This window comes from Gossypium arboreum, chromosome 8 (genome assembly GCF_025698485.1).
Source record: "Gossypium arboreum isolate Shixiya-1 chromosome 8, ASM2569848v2, whole genome shotgun sequence".
Lineage (NCBI taxonomy): Eukaryota > Viridiplantae > Streptophyta > Magnoliopsida > Malvales > Malvaceae > Gossypium > Gossypium arboreum.
The window spans coordinates 141,991,047-142,014,895 of NC_069077.1; the positions used below are offsets into that span (position 1 = coordinate 141,991,047).

A 23,849-nucleotide genomic window follows, 5' to 3' on the forward strand; every position below is an offset into this window, starting at 1 on the left:
AATTATTTTACATGTATTTTCCAATTTTAACCTTTACATAAATAATATAAAATAACAAAATTAAATTAAATATTATAAAAATATATATCATTATTCTGCGTAAAATTATAATTAAAGTGTTAACTAATAATATATGTAGGGGTGAGTATTCAATCGAGTCGAGTAAAAAATTTTCGAGTTAGTCGAGTTGACAAATCCTATTTTAGCAACCGAACTCAATTTGAAATTTTTTCGAATCAAATTGAATCGAGTCAAAAAATTTCGAGTCAAATCGAGTCGAGTTAACGAATCTTATTATTTATACTTAGTGTTGTGTTTAGATAGACCGATTATTTAACTAGTAGATGAAGTACAAGATTATTTAACTACATGAATAATATAACGATTTAGTCTTTTAACTTAATGAGTAAATATTTATCAAAACGACGTAGTTTTACCTTTTAACTTGATTATTTTAAATTTTAACTCTTAATAAAGTAAACATTTATCAAAACTACGTAGTTTTGTCTTTTCTTATTCAGATTTTCGGATAACTCGAATTGTGTAATTCATATTCGAGTTAAACCGAAAAACTTAATATTTTATTCAAGTTGATCCGAATAACTTGATTAACTCAAATAACTCGAACTATTTAATTCAAATTTTGAATTTTTTATCGATTTTTTCGAATCGAATCGAATTTTGCTCACCCCTAAATATATGGATAAATTAAAGTGTCCAAACAAAAGAAAGGAATATCTTTCCTTCACTTGACTTGGCTTTTCCTTTTTCTTTTTTCAATCCAAGAATGCTGGAGTTTTAGTTAAAGTAGAGCTTGTAACACCCTTTACCCGTATCTGACACCGGAACAAGGTACGAGGTATTACCGGACTTAAGTACTTGTAATCATTTAAAACTAAGACATAAAATTTCATCAAATTTTAAACTTTTCAAACATATATAATTTGTCCCTTAAAAGGGCCTACGATGCCCCAAAACAATCATTGAAATTGGTTTGGAAACAAACCGAAATCTTTCAGACACTTAGTAATTTTTTTTTTACCAAAGCAGGGTCACACGCCCGTGTCTAGACCCCGTGTAAAAATTAGCTAGCTACTGACTTGCTCACACGGCTAAACCACACACCCGTGTGGTGGTCGTGTTCTTCACACGACTGAGACACACGGCCGTGTCTCAAGCCCATGTGTATCATGTGCTATTTTCCAAGCCCTTTTTGTGTTCTTAACTTAGCCACACCAAGATATTTATCTATGCATACATAAAATAGGTTTACATAACTTTAACCATTATGAGCCAAATCTTATGGCTATATACAATGAAGCAAAATGAGCCTATACATTTGGCTAAATCATAATATTACCTAATATCAATAACTTATTATCTATACATGCCACTTATTTGACAATAAATAAGAATTACCATTATTCTAATTTAATAAACTAATAGTGTGATGATACTTCCGACGATCTCCAACCCCGAGCCAACCTGACAACACTAAGAGAAATGGGAAAATGGTGTAAGCTTAAAAGCTTAGTAAGTTGGAATATTAATAATAATAATCAATTTAATTAACAATATTATCCCATTTCTCAATAAATATGCTCAAGAAAATAGAATCATTAATCACATGATTTCATCTTTTTACACAAGATCAGCTAAGGCTGTTTTCCTGAATCATAGTCACTAAATTATTTATATCTGGAGCTACGAAACTTCGAATTAAGTTCCGTTAATTTTCCGTGAAACTAGACTTATTTTCCTTTCTTCCATAAAATTTCTAGAATTTTTAGTTAAGCCAAATAGTACAGTTTATTCCTCAAAGTTACCCCTGATTCACTGTCTGACAGTTCCGACCCTTCTGTACTAAAGTTCAATTATCTCATAGTACAAGACACGAATAATGTTCTCGTATATTTCTCTTGAAACTAGACTCATATTTATACTTACTAATTTTTTTCTAGAATTTTTGGTTGGGCCAATTAGTACAGTTTATTAGTTAAAATCTCCCCTATTTCAGGGTATGACCACTCTGACCCCTGTGCACTACAAACCGAATTTCTCCCTGTAAAGAATTCCAACGACCATTCCGTTTATTTTCCCTAAAAATAGACTCAATAAGGAATCCATACATGTAAGTTATGACTCTTAATAATTTTTTTACAATTTTTGGTGAATTTCTAAAATCAGAACAGGGAATCTCGAATTCATTCAGACCCTGTTTCACAAGAATTCAAATATCACAAAATATGGAATTCTTTTTCTTCCCCTGTTTCTTTCATGTGAAAATAGACTCATTAAGCTTTAATCCCATATTTTATTCTGCCTCTAACTCATTTTTCACTATTTTTAGTGTATTTTCAAAGTTACACTACTGCAGTAACTCAAATCTGTCAAGGCTAAATTACTCATTCATATTTTCGATATACCCGTTGAACTATTTAGAATAAAAATTGGATACTCGGGAATCTCGCACACTAAGTGCCAATATCATGGCCCGAAGCCAAATCAATGTAACTTTAATGACATGCCCTTTGTATCCTAATTTATTCCTAAGGTTCAACAGGAATTTCCAATGCCAAATTTTCATAAAATACTTGCGTACAATCATAATCATCAACAATTCAATTATACAGCATTAAATCTCAATTATAATAATGCTTATTAACAAGCTCATACATACATGTACATACCTATATCGATCCATAACAAAATCATACTTACACGAAATGTCGCTGCACAATCGATGTCTTGCACGCTAAGTGCTATACCGGATGTTTCGCACACTAAGTGCCATCCTCGATACTTCGCACACTAAGTGCCATTTCGGATGTTTCGCACACTAAGTGTCATCATCAATACTTCATACACTAAGTGTCATTTCAGATGTCTTGCACACTAAGTGCCATCCTCAATACTTCGCACACTAAGTGTCATCCTCAATACTTCGCACGCTAAGTGCCGTTCGTTTGGTCGATAAATCATTAATCATTAAAATACTCATAAATATTCCATTTATATGATTCCAACGCATTAAATGCTCAATATAATAATACTTAATACGTACGAACTTACTTGTTTATAACTTTACCACATCCCAGTCACTTAATGAACACATCATTCACATAACCAAGTTCCTGCACTTATTCCTCACAAAACTCACAAAGCAGTACATAGTAAGTCTCTTGTTGAACACTTCGGATCAATACTCGATACTTGGTGGTTTCAGCACATAGCTCCACCCATCATATAGTTCGGCTCTCTTGTACACATGGTGAACACTTAGTACCACCCATGTGACCTAGCCAGTTTATCTCGTAGCTCTCTTGTCTACATGGTATCCTTCACCTGGAACCACGCATGCGACCTAGCTACATATATCCCGTAGCTTTATTGTCTACATGGTGTACACATAGTATCACCCATGCGACCTAGCTACATTATAATGTCTCGTAGCTCTCTTGTACACATGATGTGCACTCAGCACCATACATGTGACCTAGCTACATACCATCTGTATCATTCAATCTTTCCAAAGGTTCAACCGAGATTTCTCTCTCTTTTCCAACAATTTCACCAATTAAGTAATTATCAACAAACATATTTCCAATATTATTATAAAATATCATAATACAAGTAAAATTGATGTATTACTTACATATAAACTTACATCTCATTTAATATCAAGGCAATAACATTATTGCAGTATTATCATCATACCAACTTACCTCAAATGCCGAAACGGCTAACTTTCCTGACTTAGCACACAACTTTGTTCTTCCCTAATCTTAATCCAAAATTTCATGTTTTCTTGATCTAACATGTCAAATAACACTTATTTAACACATTTTATCAACAAACTATCCAATTCAATTCATATATCAAAATTTGGAAAATTTACAATTATGCCCCCTAACTTTTCAAAAATTACACTTTTACCCCTAGGCTCGTAAAATAATTTTTTATTCAATTTCTATAAGGTTTAAGACATGCTGAACATTTTTCTCTTCTATGGCAACTCCAAATTTTCACTAATTCACACACTTATGACCAATTTATAACTTTTACAATTTAAACATTTTTGACATTTTTACCGAAATTCATTGAATAAAACTCATATTTAACACATCAAACATTCATTATCTACTATAAATCATCAAAACACAACCATATCATGAATGGGTAAATTTTTAAACTCTAATTTCTCTTCAATCAATTGGTAGAAATAAAAAATTTAAGCTTCGGGGATATAAAAAAAACGAAAATCATTAAAAACGGGACAAAAATTGTACCTATATAAGCCATAGAAGCTTGGCCGAATGGAGCTCATCCATAGCTGCCATTTTCGGTTCTTTCCCACGGTTGAAGAAGAAAGAACGGAAAAAAATGATAGCTTTTATCATTTTTGTCTTATTAGGTTATTTTAATTAATTTACAAAATTACCCTTTTTATTTCAACCAATTTTTAAAAATACCAAACAAATATCCATTCACTAACTTATTAAAGGAATAATTATCACATAAGGACTTTCAATTTAAAACTCATAACAATTAGGCACCTCATATATAAAGAACTCAACTTTTGCACTTTTTACAATTTAGTCCTTTTGACTAAATTGAGTGCCCAAACGTCAAAATTTTCGAACGAAATTTTTACGAAATATTTCCATAAATTTATAGACTATAAAAATATAATAAAAATAAATTTTTTCTCGTCGGGTTTGTTGTAGCACCCCAAACCCGACCCAGACGTTATGACCGGATCCGACATGCCACATCGAAGCATTCAAAACATTTTATATTGTTTAACCAGAAAAACTTACTTAGTGTTTTAAAAGATAATTTCATTATAGGTTAAAGTGAATGGAAGCTGTGCACCAGGTAGGAAACCGGAAAAGAGGTGGTGAGTCCATCGGACTGCTTAAGTACCAAGCTCCCTTCGAATCCAATCCTAGACATGCATACCGCCATTGCTACACCTTAACGTCATGGATATTTCTAGGAAACCGATTTGATTATGTCATTTTTAGGAAAAGTGATTAATTTTGGAAAATACTTTCATTGCGGAAGCTTTGCTTGTTGTCGTGTTATTTTGAAATCAATTGTTGTTTTTGAAAACGCGCCTAAAGCTATCCAATTTCAACAGTTAAAATAAGTAATACCTATCTTAGTAATACATATTAAAACCATCAAAAATAATTAAGCGGCCTTATTACATTTAAAACCCAAAACTTCAAACGTAAATAAAAGGATGTCCAGTTCACGAGAAAAAATCAAACTTTCGAGCGGGTGGCTACTCCAATTCCCTCACGACTCCAAGCCCACTATGGTTGGGGATTTCTGCGTGGATGAAAATAAAAGGGTGAGTTTAGGAAACTCAGTGTAAGGAAAACCCATTCAAAGCCCAAGTCAGCTCAAGCCTATTGGGCCTAAGCCCATTCGTAATATGAGTGGTCTGGGCGAGCCCTTTCAGATTACAATAAACCGGGCCTCACCCTTATTGAGATAACAAGATGGCCCATAGGCCCATAGGCCCATTTCAAAATACATGCAACATCAATAACATATGCAAGCCCATTTGAGAGACTACTCAACCCACCAACCACTACACTCCACCCGTACCACCCATACACTCCATGTGGGAATAGCTCAACCCACCCATTAACACTCCACATTGCGACCTTTGTCGCTTAGTTATCGATAAATTGAGGCAAAGCCTCAAGACGTGGACAAGCCACTTTCAAGACTTCCTCCGTCAATATCCCGGTCCCATGCATCGATAATAACAACATAGCATGCATAAATAACAACAATAAAACATGCATTTAGGTCAATTTAACCTAGGGTATTTCGATAATTTATCTCCTAGGGGTAAAGCGTAAATTTTCCACTTTTAAAGGTATTTCAGTAATTTATCTATTTTAGGGTTTTTCATGCATATTCCTACCTTTCACGTACTAACAGAATCACGTACCGAGGGTTCTTACCAAATTGGGCCGTTGGCCCATCATTCCAATTTTGGCCCATTAAGCCCAAAAATATCGAGGCACGAAATCATGCACTTTGCGTCCAAACATTGTAGCTACCAAAAACATTAATCGATTTACCTCACGAGCATTCGCACACTCGCAAATATACAAAATACCAGTTTTCGGCATTTCGGCTTTTCGACTTTTGCCGATCTAGACTAAGAAAGAGGGTGTTAGTTACACACCGGTTTGCGACGATATGCTGACGAGATCCACACACGAACTGCCTACAATTTGATTCCTAACACGTTAATCTAACTATTCAAATACTAACTACGTATTAACCCCTTACAATATTCGGCCAACCACACCTACAGATCATAGTAAGCTTATAAGAAAACAATAAGCAACTCATTAACAAATTTTTGTCAATGTTTACCACATAATCATAATTTCACTGCAAGCTGTCTTCCTGAGCAACAGTCACTAAATTATTTATAAATGGAGCTACGAATCTCCAAATCAAGTTCCGTTAATTTTCTCTGAAAATAGACTCATATATCTTATATCCATAAATTTTTCAGAATTTTTGGTTTGGCCAATCAATACCAGATTTTTCTCAAACATTCGCATGTTTCACTGTTTGACTAATCTGACCACTCTTCATTACGGATCAAATTTCTCATTGTACAAAATTCAAAATATGTTCTCGTTTATTTCATTTGAAACTAGACTCAACAAGATTTAATTACATAATTTATTCAGCTTCTAATTCATCTCCCACAATTTATGGTGATTTTCCAAAATCACGTTACTGCTGCTGTCCCAAGCAGATTTATTACCAAATTCACTCTTTCCCACATAACTTGCATGCATGTTATTTAAACATGTATATCACCAATCAATCATCACATATTTATGATTTTACTTAAGTATAATCTCCATTTCATCATTTTAAAGCACATGTTAGCCGATTTTTCCCCTTAGCATCTAAGGCACATGCATGCTCATTTGTTTGGCTCAACTTCACCTATCTTCCATTTTTCATCAAAAGAAGATGAAACAACAACCATTTCCTTCATTTTAATTCATGACTAAATACTCACAACACAACTAAAAACCAAAATATGCTTCAAGAGTTAAGGTAGAATCAAGAAGAACTCATGAACCTCAAAATAAAAGCAACCTACCATGAACTTACCTTCAATTTTTCTTCCCCAAGTGACCGAACATTCAAGAGCTTTCTCCTCTCCTTTCTCTTCTCTAACTTTAGGCTATGATGAACAAAGATGGACAAAACTTTGTTCTTTTCACCCCTTTTTTTTTAATAAAATTTCATATTTCATCCATTTAATTCTTTAATACAAAATACATGAAATTCCCATCTTGGAACATTTACCTAAACCATTATCATGGAACATTTACCTAACCCATTATCATGGAATATTTACCTAATCCATTATCATGGAACATTTACCTAACCCATTATCAATTTGTACCATGAATTATGGATATCAAGTGCTCATATTGTCTACAACAACATGATGGTTGGCCACTTCATGTAAAATGGGAGGTTTGTCATGCAAATCCTCCTATTTTGCACTCCTATTTATTTGGCCACTTCAATTTAGCCTATAGCATTTTCAAACATTTTCACATAGGTTCTATTTCATAATTTCACCCCCTTTTTCTTATGGAACAAAAATTAACTGAAATTGCAGGGTTCTATCTTAAACTTGGGCCTTCTAGAGGCCCACTAACATAATTAAACCTATGCCAACATTCACAGAATTCCCGAAAATTAGGGCGTTACATTTGTGGTCCCGAAACCACTGTTCCGACTAGACCCAATTTTGGGCTGTTACAGAGCTCTTATTTTTTTTTTTAGAAAATTAGTAGCTTTAGAAATATATATTTGATTTAGGACCTTTGAAAATATTGATGGGTTCCAATAAGTTTCAATTGGAAAAGCATTCTAGCTCTTTATTTCACAAAGTTTTAGTAGTTCTAGAATTCTATTTCAATTAAGATTGTTGTAAATTTTGGTTGGTCTAATAATGCATGTTTCCATTTACTTAGGGGCGAAGTTAGAAATAATTTCGGATGTATTAAATTGTATATTTTTATGATAATAAAATGTGAATAATTTATATCTTTATAATCTTTAAAGGATTAAATTAAATTTTTATCATTTTTAAAGAGTCAAAGTACAATTGTACCATTACTGAATTAAAATTTTATTAACTATAAAAAGGAAACTATGACCATTGTTCTGAATTGGTCCCTAAACTATTGTTGTTATATAAATCAAGTCCTGTCATTATTAAGATCGTTAATTTAACCATAAAATGACACGCCAAATATTATGTGGCATTATAATAATTTATTTTTTCACCCGTGTAGCGACGTAAAATTTTTTTGCTTTGATCGCTAGTTGAGGTGACTTATTGAAAATTTGAAAACCGACTTTCGATTTTAAAAAGAAAGGGAGTCGCCACCGATCCTTTTTCCAAGGTGTGATCGGACACCTAATAAATCCTCTTCTTTTAAAGGAAAATTTATTTTTTAAACAAAAAGAAGGCCAAGTTTATGTCTACGTTAAACATCAAAGTAAAGTTGGGTTCGGGAGTCGGTTACGTGCGAAGAAGGTATTAGCACCCTCGCAACGCCCAAAATTGGTATCTTTATTAAACTCGTGTTGTCTTGATTTTCAAAAGTATGAATTCAATTTGACATTTACTCGTGATCCAATTGAAAAATAAGAATATTTAGCTTTCAATTTTTTTTTAGAAAGGGTGTCCCGTTTTTAACACAAGCCGACTAATTTCACCCAACATAGCGATGAAATCGATGGCTTAATGTTAAATCGATACATTGCCTTATTTTTTAAATTAATTAAAATATGAGAAAAATATTTCTAAAGTAAGAATTTAAAACTAGATAAACAGCATAAACAATGATATCATTAATGAAAATATTAACATGAAATACTAGAATATTAGAATAACAATAATAATAATGATATTTACAAAAAAAGAAAATAAAAACAAATCATGTACTAATAATAAAATAAGAAAAATGATAATAAGAATAATAATATAGTAAAATGATGATAATATGTTAATAGGAATAGTAGTGGTAGTAATAATAATAATAATAATAATAATAATAGCACTCTCCCCCTCCCTTCTAAATCCGGCCATCGGTTCGGCCTTGCTCCGGTCGCCAAGCCGTCGCCGGCCGCCATTGGCGCCACCAGCACACAAAGAAATTACCCTAAAAAAACCTTTTTCGGTAATTCTAAAAGGGGTAAGCTTTTTCCTTTTATTTTTACTTTCGTATAAAAAAATAAAATAAAATTGAAAGGAAAACAATAAACAAACAAAGAACTTAAAACGAGAATAGACAAAGAAACCTCTTCTACTTTGATATTTGATTAATCTCCAAAAATTAGTCTCTAAAAAAACTAGCCTTTATAATAACTCTTCTCCTTGATTACTCCCTAAAAAACTATCCCAAAAAAAAAACTATCCCCTTTCCAAAAACTAGCTTCTCAAAAAACTATCCGTTTACAATAGTTTTGACTGGCTTTTATAGCCAAATTTTACAACTGATTGACCTTTCTTTTTGTAGGCAAGTGGGGTGATGGAGTTGGTGGAGTGGTTTAGTGGGGTGTTGGAGTTAGTGGGGTGGTTTAGTGGGGTATTGGAGTTAGTGGCAAGTGGGGTAATGGAGTTAGTGGGATGGTTTAGTGGGGTGTTGGAGTTAGTGGGGTGTTGGAATTAGTGGGGTGGTTTAGTGGGGTTAGTGGGGTGGTTTAGTGGGGTGTTGGAGTTAATGGGGTGGTTTAGTGGGGTGTTAGAATTAGTGGGATGATTTGGGTATGTTTTAGGTTTTATTTTATTTGTAATGGCTTATTTTTGTAAAAGGCCCGGGCTAATTTGGGTTTCTACAACCCGTGTAGAAAAATTCGGCTTTGAGATTGAATTGTCTAAACTGAAATTTTCCGAAAAATTAAACCAAGAAGTTTCCGGGGTGAGAATGAGAATTGAGATTAAAATTATTAAAGAAATTATTAAGTATAGTATAAAGACTAAATTGAAGACGTAGTAAACATTAGGTGGATTAGGTGAGTTATTAATCAAAGCTATGACTCGGAGGCTATAATATAAGTTAGTGGATGATATTGATTTTAGCCATTGAAGTCCACTAACGTATTTATGAATCAATAATGGCCATTAGATTTATGATTAGAAAAGGATTTATATTATTATAATGGGAACATAAAGGAAAAATGAAAGAACAGATTTGGTCGTTCTCATCTCTCCCAGACGGCAAAGAAAGGAAGAAAGAACAAAGAAATTTTCTCTCCATGCAGTGAGTTCAACCCAAGAGGTTAGTGTTTCCTCCTTTGAATTTCGATTGAATTATAGCTTTAGATGTTACTAAAGAAAAAACCTATTCAAGTGAATGTAGAAATTGATAAGAAAATGCTTAGAAAACCCAGAAATACCATAAATGCTCAAATTCTGACATATTTATGGCGGTTTCTGTATCCTTCGTACTGTGATAATAGCTTAATATCAATATAATCTCCCAAAGAACCAAAGTGAAAACCTGCACCCAAAAAGCGACGCTTGAGCACGGCACGAATGGCGTCGTCTAACGTCGGCTGCTCATTGAAAATCTATGAAGCAGCAAACTATGTATCTCCGGCTGCTGGCGGCGGAGGCGGCTGTGCCGTTATTCAAATGCGTGTCAAATTAAGGTATCAACTTTTCGTCAAAGCCTACGACGTTGAGTTTTTGGTAGAAGAAATCATTACCCCGGAATTTGTGACTGCCGTCTCCGTGCCGTTGGGCTCTTTCTTGTCCGGTTTCAGCGTGATGATCGTCTCCAAAGTGCTGGCGGACCTCAAGGTGGACGCCAAAGTTATTGAATACTCGAGTCCGAAGATCGCTAAGTTCGTCGTTGATATGGCCAAACGTTGGGGCTCAGCGGTTTCGGATTTTATGACGGTGGCCGAGATTTCGATCAATAAAACCGATTATATTCGTGAGAAAGAATTTGATAGGATATCAATGACATTGAGTTCAAAAGCTAAATCATCGCTTATGATGCAGAATCGGAAATCAGAGAATCCGAATACTTGATGAATTTATTAATTTCTCTTTGGGAAGTTTTTTTTTTTTTTTTTTAGGATTTTAATTTTCAATGTGATAATATTTAGTTTCTTGGAATGCATGTAACTTCCTAAAATTTTGGTGTAAGAAATAGTAGTATTTGATTGAAAATAAGTGATAAATTCTCAAGAAAATTAGGATTTTAAGCAAAAAAAATGGTGTATAAGTATAGGGGCCACAGTGAAATTTGACCATAAAAAAAGCAATGGGAAATTAATTTATTATCCCATGTAAAAATAATATTGAAAATATATTGATAAAATCTAGGTATAAACTAAATTGTGAGATGGTAAAAGTACATGGACTAAAAGTGAATTATACCATAGACTGAAAAAAGAAGAAGAAGGCAGTAAATTACGATTATACCATGATTAGATAATATCTAAATGACCAATTTATCTTTATAATTAATATAAAAATAAAGGGTATTTTTGTTATTTCACTATTCAAGATTATTTAGAAGTTTATATTATAAAAAGTGATATTTTGATGAGAGGAATTATAATCATTAGAACCATTGATTTAATACATAAAATTAATTAAATATTTAAGAAAGTAAAAGGAAAAGTGAGAGAAGTTAGTTGAAGAATTAAGATAAGTGGTTTGAATTATTATATAAAGGATAATTTATTTGTGCTAATTTTAAGAATTTTTATATTTTTATATGAAGAGTAGTTGATTTGATGAGATTTAAATAAATAATGATGTATTGAAGTTTTTATTATTGAGACAATTATGAAAAGAAGTGTGTAAAACAATGTGCGATGTAGTTGGCATTGCTCGGCCTCTTATTGTATATAGGGTTGTGATATTCGTCGATTATTTGGACCAGTGCAAACCCCATCTATGATATCGAACTTGTTATAGACTTTACATTTGATTAAGGAAATCGAATTTTCTCTTTTGATGAGATTGGATTGAATCAAGTAAACTTGAAAGTATATCTTGAAGATTGAATACTTTATCTTAGAATTGTTGAAGATATTATCAAAGTTGTTTATCATGTTGCTTTAATGAGAATATTTATTATAATTGATCAAGTATGTTAACTAATTTCGATTTCTTGTAGATTGAGAAAATTGGGTGATGTATTGTTTGGATAGCACTTATTTCTGTTTATGGAGGCATTGAGTGTAAAATCAATAGTAGTTTAGAACTTAGGTGAAAAAGTAAGATTTTGTAATTACTTGTTCTGCATGATGTTAAAGTAGTGGATTATCTCTCATGGTAAAATCTAATTGACAGCATTTTTAGTACAGCTCAAATTTCTCTCACAGAAGTCGTTTCAAATATTTCAATATTTTATACTTAATTTATTAAAATGATTACGGATAATTTAATTTTTTTAAATATTAATAAAATTTATAAATTTATTAAAAATATCAAAATTTAAAATTAATAATAGTATACATATTACAAAATAAATTTGATGTTAATTATATCTTCCGCAACTTAGTGAGCATGTTTTGAAGTAAACAGCTATTGGTAGTTGGATGGGAAAATGTAACTTTGACTATGCCGATAAAAAAAAAATACTGTCACAGTAAATAAATTTGGAGCATATGAGCAGTAATTAAAATAAAATTTTATTTTTTATAATCACAATAGAGAAAGCATATATCTAATCAGCACTGGTTAAAATATAAAATCCTAAATCTCTTATTATTTATTGAAAAATGTATGAACATATGTGTGGCTGCTGGGATTCGAGCCCAGGTCTCCACGGCCACAACGTGGAATTCTTACCACTAAACTACAGCCACATGATGGTTCTTTTATTAACAACACAATTTTCTAATCTCTTTATAAAGTCCACAACCAAATAGCTCAAGGGAAGCTTGCTTCTTCTTTTTTTTTTTTTTTACGTGAAACAAACTGTAATAATTCAAAAGGTTTACATAGATGTGAATAAATATCTCTTTTTCCATTGTGAAAATGATGAAAAATTGATCCTAAAGTATCATATCTTAATGTAATAATTGTAACAGCCAGATTTTGGGGCTAGTCGGAATAGTGGTCTTGGGACCACAAATCCGAAGTTGGAAAAATTATTTTATTATTATTTTGGAGTCATGGCATGTTTATAATAGTACATGAAAAATTTGGTGAGTTAATTTTTACGTTTGTGAGCCCAATTGCGAAAAATGACTAAATCGCATAAAGTGCGAAAGTTCTATTTTGATAGCTAAAGGTGTTATTTTATTAGAGAAGCAAAATTGAGGGATTTTAAAGGGCAATTAGACCCGTAGAAATAGAGTGGCCGGCCATAGGAGACATATGTGGTCAAATTTTCAAAATTTGTTTGGTTAGGTGACCAATTTTGACTAAAATAGAAATAAAATAAAGAAGGATGATGTCATCTCTTTCTCATCTCTTTTCTCCACCAAAAATTAGCCATGGAAGGGATTTTGAGAGCTCAAAAATTTTCAGCAACTTGAAGCACTCGCAAGTAAATGATTTCCATGTCCTTTGTTGATGATTTTTGTATTTTTTAGACCCTTGAAGCATGAGCTCTCAAATGAGGGGTATATCTTGCAAAATGGTTGAAGGTCTAGGGTTTTGCCATGAGAACATTTAGGGTGTTTTCTGAAATTTTATGGAAGAATATGAGTCTTAGTTGTGTAATAGACAACTTTTGTGAAATGTGTTACCATGAAAACACCTAAAGGGACTATTTTGCACAAGTTGTAAAATAAATGATAAATGTGTGAAATAGAGAGAATTTGGGGTTGCTATAAGAGTAAAAAGAGTTCCGCTAGGCTTAAGATGCGAAGAAACTTCCGCTAGGCTTAAGATGCGAAGAAATTCGATAAAAATCGTTTTTCGAACATAGGGGCAAAATGGTCATTTTGCCAAAGTTCAGGGGAAAAATGGTTGTTTTATTGAATATGTGAATTTTTAATTTCTTAATTTTATTTAGTGATTAAATGAGTGTGTTTTGCTATTTTAGATTGAGAATTGCCAAATCTAAACCTAGATCGGTAGAAAGCCAAGCAAATTGACTAAATCGACTAGTTGTCACATTTTGTAATTCAAGGTAAGTTGCATGTAAATAGTACAACTACATTGCTAATGTATGTGTTGAATTGTATTTGAATTAATATAGCATGAATTACTTGATTGTGGAATTGATAAGGTATGATGATAATAGAGAAAATAGAGTTCTCGTTTGAACCTGGGAAATGAATCGGATATTCATGCCATGTAACGCCCCAATTTTCGGGAATTCTGTGAATGTTGGCATAGGTTTAATTATGTTAGTGGGCCTCTAGAAGGCCCAAGCTTAAGATAGAACCCGGCAATTTTAGTTAATTTTTGTTCCATAAGAAAAAAGGGGTGAAATTATGAAATAGAACCTATGTGAAAATGTTTGAAAATGCTATAGGCTAAATTGAAGTGGCCAAATAAATAGGAGTGCAAAATAGGAGGATTTGCATGACAAACCTCCCATTTTTCATGAAGTGGCCAGCCATCATGTTGTTGTAGACAATATGAGCACTTGATATCCATAATTCATGGTACAAATTGATAATGGGTTAGGTAAATGTTCCGTGATAATGGATTAGGTAAATATTCCATAATAATGGGTTAGGTAAATGTTCCATGATAATGGTTTAGGTAAATGTTCTATGATGGGCATTTCATGTCTTTTGTATCAAAGAATTAAATGGATGAAATATGAAATTTTATTAAAAAAAAAGGGGTGAAAAGAACAAAGTTTTGTCCATCTTTGTTCATCATAGCCTAAAGTTAGAGAAGAGAAAGGAGAGGAGAAAACTCTTGAATGTTCGGTCACTTGGGGAAGAAAATTGAAGGTAAGTTCATGGTAGTTTGCTTCTGTCTTGATGTTCATGAGTTCTTCTTGATTCTACCTTAACTCTTGAAGCATATTTTGGTTTTTAGTTGTGTTGTGAGTATTTAGTCATGAATTAAAATGAAGGAAATGGTTGTTGTTTCATGTTCTTTTGATGAAAATGGAAGATAGGTGAAGTTGAGCCAAACAAATGAGCATGCATGTGCCTTAGATGCTAAGGGGAAAAATCGGCTAACATGTTGTGCTTTAAAATGATGAAATGGAGATTATACTTAAGTAAAATCATAGATATGTGATGATTGATTAGTGATATACATGTTTAAATAACAAGCATGCAAGTTAGGTGTGAAAGAGTGATTTGGTAATAAATCTGCTTCGGACAGCAGCAGTAACGTGACTTTGGAAAATCACCATAAATTGTGGGAGATGAGTTAGAAGCTGCATAAATTATGTAATTAAAGCTTAATGAGTCTAGTTTCAAATGGAATAAACGAGAACATATTTTGAATTCTGTACAATGAGAAATTTGATTCGTAATGAGGAGTGGTCAGATTAGTCAAACAGTGAAACATGGGAAACTTTAAGAAAAATCTGGTATTAATTGGCCACACCAAAAATTCTGAAAATTTTATAGATAGAAGATATATGAGTCTATTTTTAGGGAAAATTAACGGCACTTGATTTGGAGTTTCGTAGCTCTAGTTATAAATAATTTTTAGTGACTGTTGTTCAGGAAGACAACTTGCAGTGAAATTATGATTATGTGGTAAACATTGACAAAAATTTGTTAATGAGTTGCTTATTGTTTTCTTATAAGCTTACTATGATCTGTAGGTGTGGTTGGTCGAATATTGTAAGGGGTTAATACGTAGTTCGTATTTGAATAGTTAGATTAATGTGTTAGTAATCCAATTGTAGGTAGTTCGTATGTGGATCTCGTCAGCATATCGTCGTAAACAGATGTGTAACTAACACCCTCTTTCTTAGTCTAGATCGGTAAAAGTCGAAAATCTGAAATGTCAAAAACCGGTATTTTGTAGATTTGCGAGTGTGCGAATGCTCGTGAGGTAAATCGATTAATGTTTTTGGTAAGTGCAATGTTTGGACTGCAAAATACATGATTTACGTGCCTCGATATTTTTGGGCTTAATGGGCCAAAATTGGAATGATGGGCCAACGGCCCAATTCGGTAAGAACCCTCGATGCACGTGATTCTGTTAGTACGTGAAAAGTAGGAATATGCATAAAAACCTTAAGAATAGATAAATTACTATAATACCCCTATGTATGGAAAATTATTGTTATACCCCTAGGTGCAAAATTATCGAAATACCCTAGGGTTAAATTGACCTAAATGCATGTTTGATGTTGTTATTTATCTGCATGCCATGTTGTTATTATCGATGAATGGGATTGGGATATTGACGGAGGAAATATGAAAGTGGCTTGTCCACGTCTCGGAGGCTTTGCCTCAATTTATCGTTAATCGAAAGCAGCAATACAATTTGTGGAGTGTTAATGGGTGGGTTGAGCTATTCCCACATGGAGTGTATGGCTGGTACGGGTGGAGTGTAGTGGTTGGTGGGTTGAGTATTCTCCCCAAATGGGCTTGTATATGTTATTGATGTTGTATGTATTTTGAAATGGACCTATGGGCTATATTGTTATCTAAATAAGGGGGTAAGGCCCAGTTTATTGTAATTTGAAAAGGGCTCTGGCCCAGTACCACTGTTACCTGAATGGGCTTAGGCCCAATGGGCTTGAGTGACTTGGGCTTTGAATGGGTTTTCCTTACACTTGAGTTTCCCAAACTCACCCCTTTTATTTTCATCCATGCAGAAATCCCCAACCATAGTGGGCTTAGAGCTGTGAGGGAATTCTGAGTGGTCACATGTTCTGAAAGTTTGATTTTCTTCTGGTGAACTGGACATCCTTTTATTTACGTTTGAAGTTTTGGGTTTTTAAATGTAATAAGGCCGCTTAGTTATTTTTGATGGTTTAAATATATATTACTAAGATAGGTATTACTTATTTTAACTGTTGAAATTGGATAGCTTTAGTAGCGTTTTCAAAAACAACAATTGATTTCAAAATAACACGACAACAAGCAAAGCTTCCAATGAAAGTATTTTCCAAAATTAATCACTTTTCCTAAAATGACTTAATCAAATCGGTTTCCTAGAAATATCCAGACGTTAAGGTGTGGCAATGGCGGTATGCATGTCAGGATTGGATCCGAAGGAGCTTGGTGCTTAGCATCCGATGGACTCACCACCTCTTTTCGGTTTCCTACGGTGCATGACTTCCATTCACTTTAACCTATAATGAAATTATCTTTTGAAACACTAAGTAGGTTTTTTTGGATCAACAATATAAAATGTTTTAAACGATTCGATGTGGCATGTCGGATCCGGCCATAACGTCTGGGCCGGGTTTGAGGTGTTACATTTAGTGGTATCAGAGCCTAAGTTGTAACAACTCGGCTGTGGAATGGGTTTACAAAAATAAAAATTTTCGAAAACGAAAATTTTATAAAGAATGCGAAAAACTCGATTTTCAAAATTTAGATCTTTAGAAGTCGGCATTCAATCTCCTACTCAAGTCGTAAGTATTACTCGAACTCTTCGAATATTTTTCGACTTATCTGTCTATACTTGAAATCGCTAGGATACTCTAGATAGGATGATCTGAAACCATAGGAAAATCGATAAGAGATCAAAGCGTAGCTAGACCTCGATTCTGCGAAAACAAACTCGAACTCATGTCGATTAATCAAACATCTGTAATAAACACTGAAATATTAATTGATGCATAAAAATTCGTAATCAAGATAATACGATATGAGTACAAGAGGCCGTGGACGGAGCCGAGAAAGTGCTCGAGCGAGATCTTCGTCTTCGAGACATATGCCGGCGGTGGATGCACCAATACCACCGACAACAGAGGTAGAGTCTCATTACCGCGGTGCCGGGGATGATGCTCTGTCGCAGGCAATGCTTCGTGTTCTGGAAAGGGTTGCCGGGACAAGTTCGGGCAACGGAATTCGAGGATCGATTTCTAAAAGACTCCGGGCTAACGGAGCGGAGATCGTTAGGGGCGTGTCTAGTATAGCCTCGAATGTGGCGGAATATTGGTTGGAGGCCACAGAACGGATTATGGACAACTTGGACTACTCTGAGGAGATTGTGAGTGGGGTATCTGTACTAAGTCATTTGGGTCACTCGGTTAGGGTAGACAAACTGTATAGGGATGTACCCTTAGAAACTCAAGGTAGGATTTTCCCTTGAGATCTGATGGAGTTACCGTTCGGAGAGTTTGATCTCATTTTGGGAATAGACTGGCTTGTTAAGCATAAGGCGACCCTGGATTGTGCTGCTAAACGAATGGTGTTAAGGAGCACAAAGTATGAGGAGGTTATGGTGATAGGTGAGCGAAGTGATTATTTGTCCAATGTGGTGTCGGCTTTAAGAGCCGAAAAGTGGATTCAAAAAGGTTATGAGGCCTATTTGGCATTTGTAAGTCAGTCAGAAGAGGAGGGATTGTTAGTGGATAAGGTTAGGACTGTAAAGGAGTTCCAAGATGTTTTTCCGGAGGAGCTTCCAAAATTTCCTCCGAACCGAAAAGTGGAGTTTGGAATCGACTTATTGCCTGGAATGGCACCAATGTCTATCGCACCGTATAGAATGGCACCGAAGGAATTGGTGGAGCTAAAGGCACAAATTCTAGAGTTGTTGGATAGGGGCTTCATTAGGCCAAGCGTGTCTCCAAGGGGAGCACCGGTACTATTCAAGAAGAAGAATGATGGTACAATGCGGATGTGCATTGATTATCGCCAATTGAACAAACTGACAATTAAGAATAAGTATCCACTGCCAAGGATTGACGATCTATTTGACTAGCTTAGAGGGGCTTCTATATTTTCTAAGATCGACCTCTGATCTGGATATCATCAGTTAAGGGTCAAAGAGGTAGATATCTATAAGAGGGCATTCAGGACTTGGTATGGTCATTACGATTTTCTGGTTATGTCATTTGGACTCGGTATAGTCTCCCCAAATGGGCTTGCATATGTTATTGATGTTGTATGTATTTTGAAATAGGCCTATGGGCTATATTGTTATCTAAATAAGGGGCTAAGGCCCAGTTTATTGTAATTTGAAAAGGGCTCTGGCCCAGTACCACTGTTACCTGAATGGGCTTAGGCCCAATGGGCTTGAGTTGACTTGGGCTTTGAATGGGTTTTCCTTACACACTGAGTTTCCCCAAACTCACCCCTTTTATTTTCATCCATGCAGGAAATCCCCAACCATAGTGGGCTTAGAGCTGTGAGGGAATTCGGAGTGGCCACCTGTTCTGAAAGTTTGATTTTCTTCTGGTGAACTGGACATCCTTTTATTTACGTTTAAAGTTTTGGGTTTTTAAATGTAATAAGGCCGCTTAATTATTTTTGATGGTTTTAATATGTATTACTAAGATAGGTATTACTTATTTTAACTGTTGAAATTGAATAGCTTTAGGGCGCGTTTTCAAAAACAACAATTGATTTCAAAATAACACGACAACAAGCAAAGCTTCCGCAATGAAAGTATTTTCCAAAATTAATCACTTTGCCTAAAAATGACTTAACTAAATCGGTTTCCTAGAAGTATCCATGACGTTAAGGTGTGGCAATGGCGGTATGCATGTCTAGGATTGGATCTGAAGGGAGCTTGGTACTTAAGCAGTCCGATGGACTCACCACCTCTTTTCCGGTTTCCTACCTGGTGCTCAGCTTCCATTCACTTTAACCTATAATGAAATTATCTTTTAAAACACTAAGTAGGTTTTTCTGGATCAACAATATAAAATGTTTTGAACGCTTCAATATGGCATGTCGGATCCGACCATAAGGTCTGGGCCGGGTTTGGGGTGTTACATGCCATGACATACGGGTTATTTTTGGCTGGTGTAAGACATGTTTAGGACATGCATAGGCCACATTATGAGAGCCAGTGTAAGACCATGTATGGGACATGGCATCAGCATTGAGACGAGAGCTAGTGTAAGATATGTCTAAAACATGCATCGATTTCTAGACTTAAGCCGGTGTAAGACATGTCTGGGACATGCATCGGCTACGAGATGATAGCCAGTGTAAGACCTTGTCTGGGACATGGCATTGACTTGAGATATGAGCCAGTGTAAGGCCATGTATGGGACATGACAACGGCACCTTACCCATGTTTGAGGTTTAATGAATATCTTGTAGTATTCCAAATGGTTCAACGGTGAAAGTTATGTTCTTAATCTAGAGAGGAAAGTATAACCATGTTGTGAGTGGCACAGGTACCTAATTGGCACGTATGGGATATGAGCTTATTGTATAATATGTGACGTGTATGGATGGTGATGAGTAAGTTATGTCTACGCTACCTTGGTATTATGAGCATGTTGATTATTGGTATATCGTTGTTGTATATTTATTTATATGCAACTTACCAAGCTTTTATGCTTACTCCCTTTCCTTTCCATTTCCTTACAGTGCCGTCTATCTAGCTCAAGGATTCTAGAAATTAGAGATATCGATCACACTATCAACCGAAGCATTCGGTATAGTTGGATTTATATTTTTGAATATGGCATGTATAGGACTTAGACTTTATTATTTTGTGACTTTGAGAATTGGCCAAATGTGTTGGCTTGGGTTGGAGACCCTTCATTTTGTATTAAACCTTGAATGATGGCTAGCATCCATTTTGAATTTATAAAAGATGCATTTTCATAGTTGAATGAATGTCTATTGTGACTGATTGGGTTGTATGAATTGTGATTGTTTTGGTATTGGTTGGTATTTGGCTGGAACTAGGTATGTAAGGGTGGCAATGATACTTGGTAAATAGCCTTATATTGTCCAAGCGGGTAGATACACGGGCGTGTGTTTAGGCCGTGTGTGACACATGGTCTACCCCATGGGCGTGTAGTTTGGCCGTGTGTCCCTTACACGTAAAAATTTCAAGTCAGTATGCATGGTAATAAACACACGGGCAGAGACACAGTCGTGTGTCTCAGTCGTGTGGAGGACACGACCCAGCACATGGGCATGTACCTTGGCCGTGTGACATTATAAGCATGCTGACGTCAAAAATAGAATGTCCATGTTTTTGCACGCAGGCATGTCATGGCCGTGTGAGGGACATGGGCCAATAACACGGGCGTGTGTCTAGCCGTATGAAAACCCCTGTAGGTGTGAATTAGAAATTAATTTCACACGGGTAAAGGACGCGAGCGTGTCCTTAAATGTGTAGGCCGTGTGAGTCACATGGGCCACTAGCACGACCAAGTCAAAATGGGTCACACGAGCGTGTTGCCCTTCCACATGGGCGTGTGTCTTGTTTTAAGGACAAAATTTTCATAGTTGGTTCAAGGACCCAATATAGTCTCGATTAGTTTCCAATGGTCGATTTGGGGCTCGTAGGCCCATAATAAGAAGTTTAAAGTAGAAATTGAAAAAGTTTAAATTGGACCAAGTCTCGATGACTTGAGATTGTTTGTATCCATGAGATCAAGTTTAGGTAATGCCTCGTACTTCGCCCCGACGTGGGTTACGGGTATGGGGTGTTACAATAAGGACACTAATGTATCTTAACAAACAATGCATTGCTTAATGTAGTATTTGTTGTAAGTTTGTCAGCAATATTTAACTCTTTTACAACACATAGACATTGGAATGTAATTAAGTATGCAATTAGATATCTCAATGGGGCAATTGATATGATGTTGTGTAACAGCCAAATTTTTCAGTGGTGTCGGAAACAGTGATTCGAGATCACTAAATCCGACGAGTAATGTAACGGCCTAATTTTCAGTGGTGTCGGAAATGGTGATTTGAGATCACTAAATTCGACAAATAAGATTGAACAAGATAGTAATTTAATATTTATGAGTCAAGTAAGAATTTAGAAGAATTTGTGAAATGGTGAAATTAGTGAATTAAAAGAATTTATTAGGTCAAACGGGTCAAAAATGAGGTATCGAGACTCAAAGTTGAAAATCGAGCTATAAATATTTTTATAAATATTTATGGAGTGTCATTGAGTTAGTATTAAAGTTTCGTTAGAAAATTTTAACGTTTGGATGGCTAATTAATTAAAAAGGATTAAATTGAAAATAGCACAAAATTTGTTAAATTGTGAGTAAATGGCTTAAGTAGTTAAAAAGATGGATTTAAAGAGCAATTAGACCCAAAGGTTAATGGCTGGACGGTTTGGGTATGAAATAAGCAAGAAAACAATGTGAACAAGGGGCAAAATTGGAAATAGATAAAAGTTAATAGTTAAATAATGATGTAATTGAAAAATCTAGACATTTCTTCATATTTTCTCAGCCAAAACGCCATAGAAGGTCTGTAGAAAGCTGGTTTTTCATATTTTTACATCATGTGAGTTTAATTCTTGCTTTTTCTTGATAATTTTTATGTTTTTATGACTTTTACAATTAGGTCCACTTGTAGAATTCATTAGTTTTTGATTTTATGAGTGAAATTGGAAGTTACCCTGGATGGATAAGGGAATTTTATGATGAATTATTATGAAATTTAAGTTCTAATTTCATATTAAGGTGGTTTTATTAAGTGATTTTGATAGGAAATGATATTTAGGACCTAATTGTGAAAAAGTTGTGAATTGAAGGTTGCTGTTGAAATTCAGAATATAAAAGGTTTTGAAATAGTTTATAATGATAAAATAAAGTGTTAATTGAGAAAAATTAGTTCAATTGATGGGTGAATTGAGCATGGACTAAATTGTGAAAATCAGAAATTTTGGGGTAAAAGTGTAATTTCGAAATTTGAACAGCATAAATTGTGAAGTGAAATAGAAATCAAATAAATGCTAATGAGTAGAAATATTTTATATTATAGATCAAGAATCCAAAGAAGAACGAGGAAAAGAAAAAGTTGCGGAATAGTCCCTAAATTTCAATATCTTCTACAAATTAGCCGGGTAAGTTCATATGGTTGAATTTAGATGTTTATTTGTGAATGATTGAAGTTTATAATGTGTTATTATATACGAATTTGTTGTGGGATTGTGTAGATTTTGTTAATGAAAGAATAAATGTGGAAATGCAAATTAGGAAAAACGCAGGATTGAGTACGTTCGTATCGTGACGTGTGATGAATTGACGGATAAGACCATGGTTGTTCCATGGCAAAGTGTGAAATGTAGGTATGGTATCATCCATACTGAGTTGTGAAATGTAGGTATGGTATTATCCATACTGAGCTGTGAAATGTAGGTATGGTATTATCAAATCCATACTAAGTTAAGAAATGTAAGTATGGCATTTCCCATACCGAGTTGAAAAATGTAGGTATGGTATTTCAATGAGGAAAACCATACTGAGTTGTGAATCGTGGCATTGAGCAACGACGTACTCAATTTCGTAAGCCGTTTCCTAATTTGATTATAAGAAATAAAAGAGAAGTGATCCAAATGAAAGAGATTGAGTAGTTGTTACTGTTGAGCTCAACTATGTGAATTATTATAACAATGGTTGTGAATCGCAGGAAACTTTAGTAAGTGTTTTGGTATTGTTTGGAAATATTATGTTTGGTAAGCATTACTTTTAACCTATGAACTTACTAAGCTTCAATAAGCTTACTTGTGTGTGTTTAATATTTTATGTAGATTGACTTGAAGTGAAGTGGGTAGATCGGATCAACACAACAAAGCACACTATCCAGATCAATTCGGTAGCTTTTATTTTATGTTTGAAGATTTATATGGCATGTATAGAGTTTAAATGAAATGAAGTAAAGATGTTATAAACTAGTTAACAACATTTTGTACTAAAATAGTTTTTGGTTAGTAGCAGTAGTCTGAGTTTGAAAATTCACCATAAATCATA

The 23,849-nt window shown here is 34.3% G+C and overlaps 2 protein-coding genes, 1 long non-coding RNA gene and 1 other non-coding gene across 11 annotated transcripts in view; 2 read left to right on the forward strand and 2 right to left on the reverse strand.

The window, feature by feature from the left end:
• The window catches only part of LOC108467790 (60S ribosomal protein L35), a 99,057-nt gene that overhangs the window by 22,853 nt on the left and 52,355 nt on the right, over nucleotides 1–23,849 (forward strand). The window contains exon 1 of one of the 8 annotated variants that reach the window (XM_053018328.1): nucleotides 16,634–16,644. The exons of 6 other annotated variants lie outside the window; for them this stretch is intronic. The gene's annotated coding sequence lies outside the window, so the exon portion shown is untranslated. Of the gene's footprint in view, nucleotides 1–16,633; nucleotides 16,645–17,926; nucleotides 17,937–23,849 lie in introns of those variants that run through there. One more of the 8 variants, XM_053018339.1, reaches the window with a different exon arrangement.
• Nucleotides 1,211–4,382, reverse strand: LOC128279440 (uncharacterized). Its single transcript, XR_008269619.1, has 2 exons — nucleotides 4,290–4,382; nucleotides 1,211–1,494 (listed from the first exon to the last, which is right to left on the reverse strand). It is a non-coding gene; the product is annotated as an uncharacterized LOC128279440 (long non-coding RNA).
• On the forward strand, nucleotides 10,196–11,283 carry LOC108469415 (uncharacterized). The gene is made up of 2 exons (XM_017770302.2): nucleotides 10,196–10,361; nucleotides 10,543–11,283. Exon 2 carries the CDS (start codon nucleotides 10,619–10,621, stop codon nucleotides 11,117–11,119), a length of 501 nt encoding a protein of 166 aa, XP_017625791.1. The 5' UTR covers nucleotides 10,196–10,361; nucleotides 10,543–10,618; the 3' UTR covers nucleotides 11,120–11,283.
• Nucleotides 12,841–12,912, reverse strand: TRNAH-GUG (transfer RNA histidin (anticodon GUG)). The gene has a single exon. It is a non-coding gene; the product is annotated as a tRNA-His (tRNA).

Bases quoted from the DNA above. Each gene is read 5' to 3' on its own strand.
- LOC108469415 (XM_017770302.2), top strand. From the start codon at position 10,619: ATGGCGTCGTCTAACGTCGGCTGCTCATTGAAAATCTATGAAGCAGCA.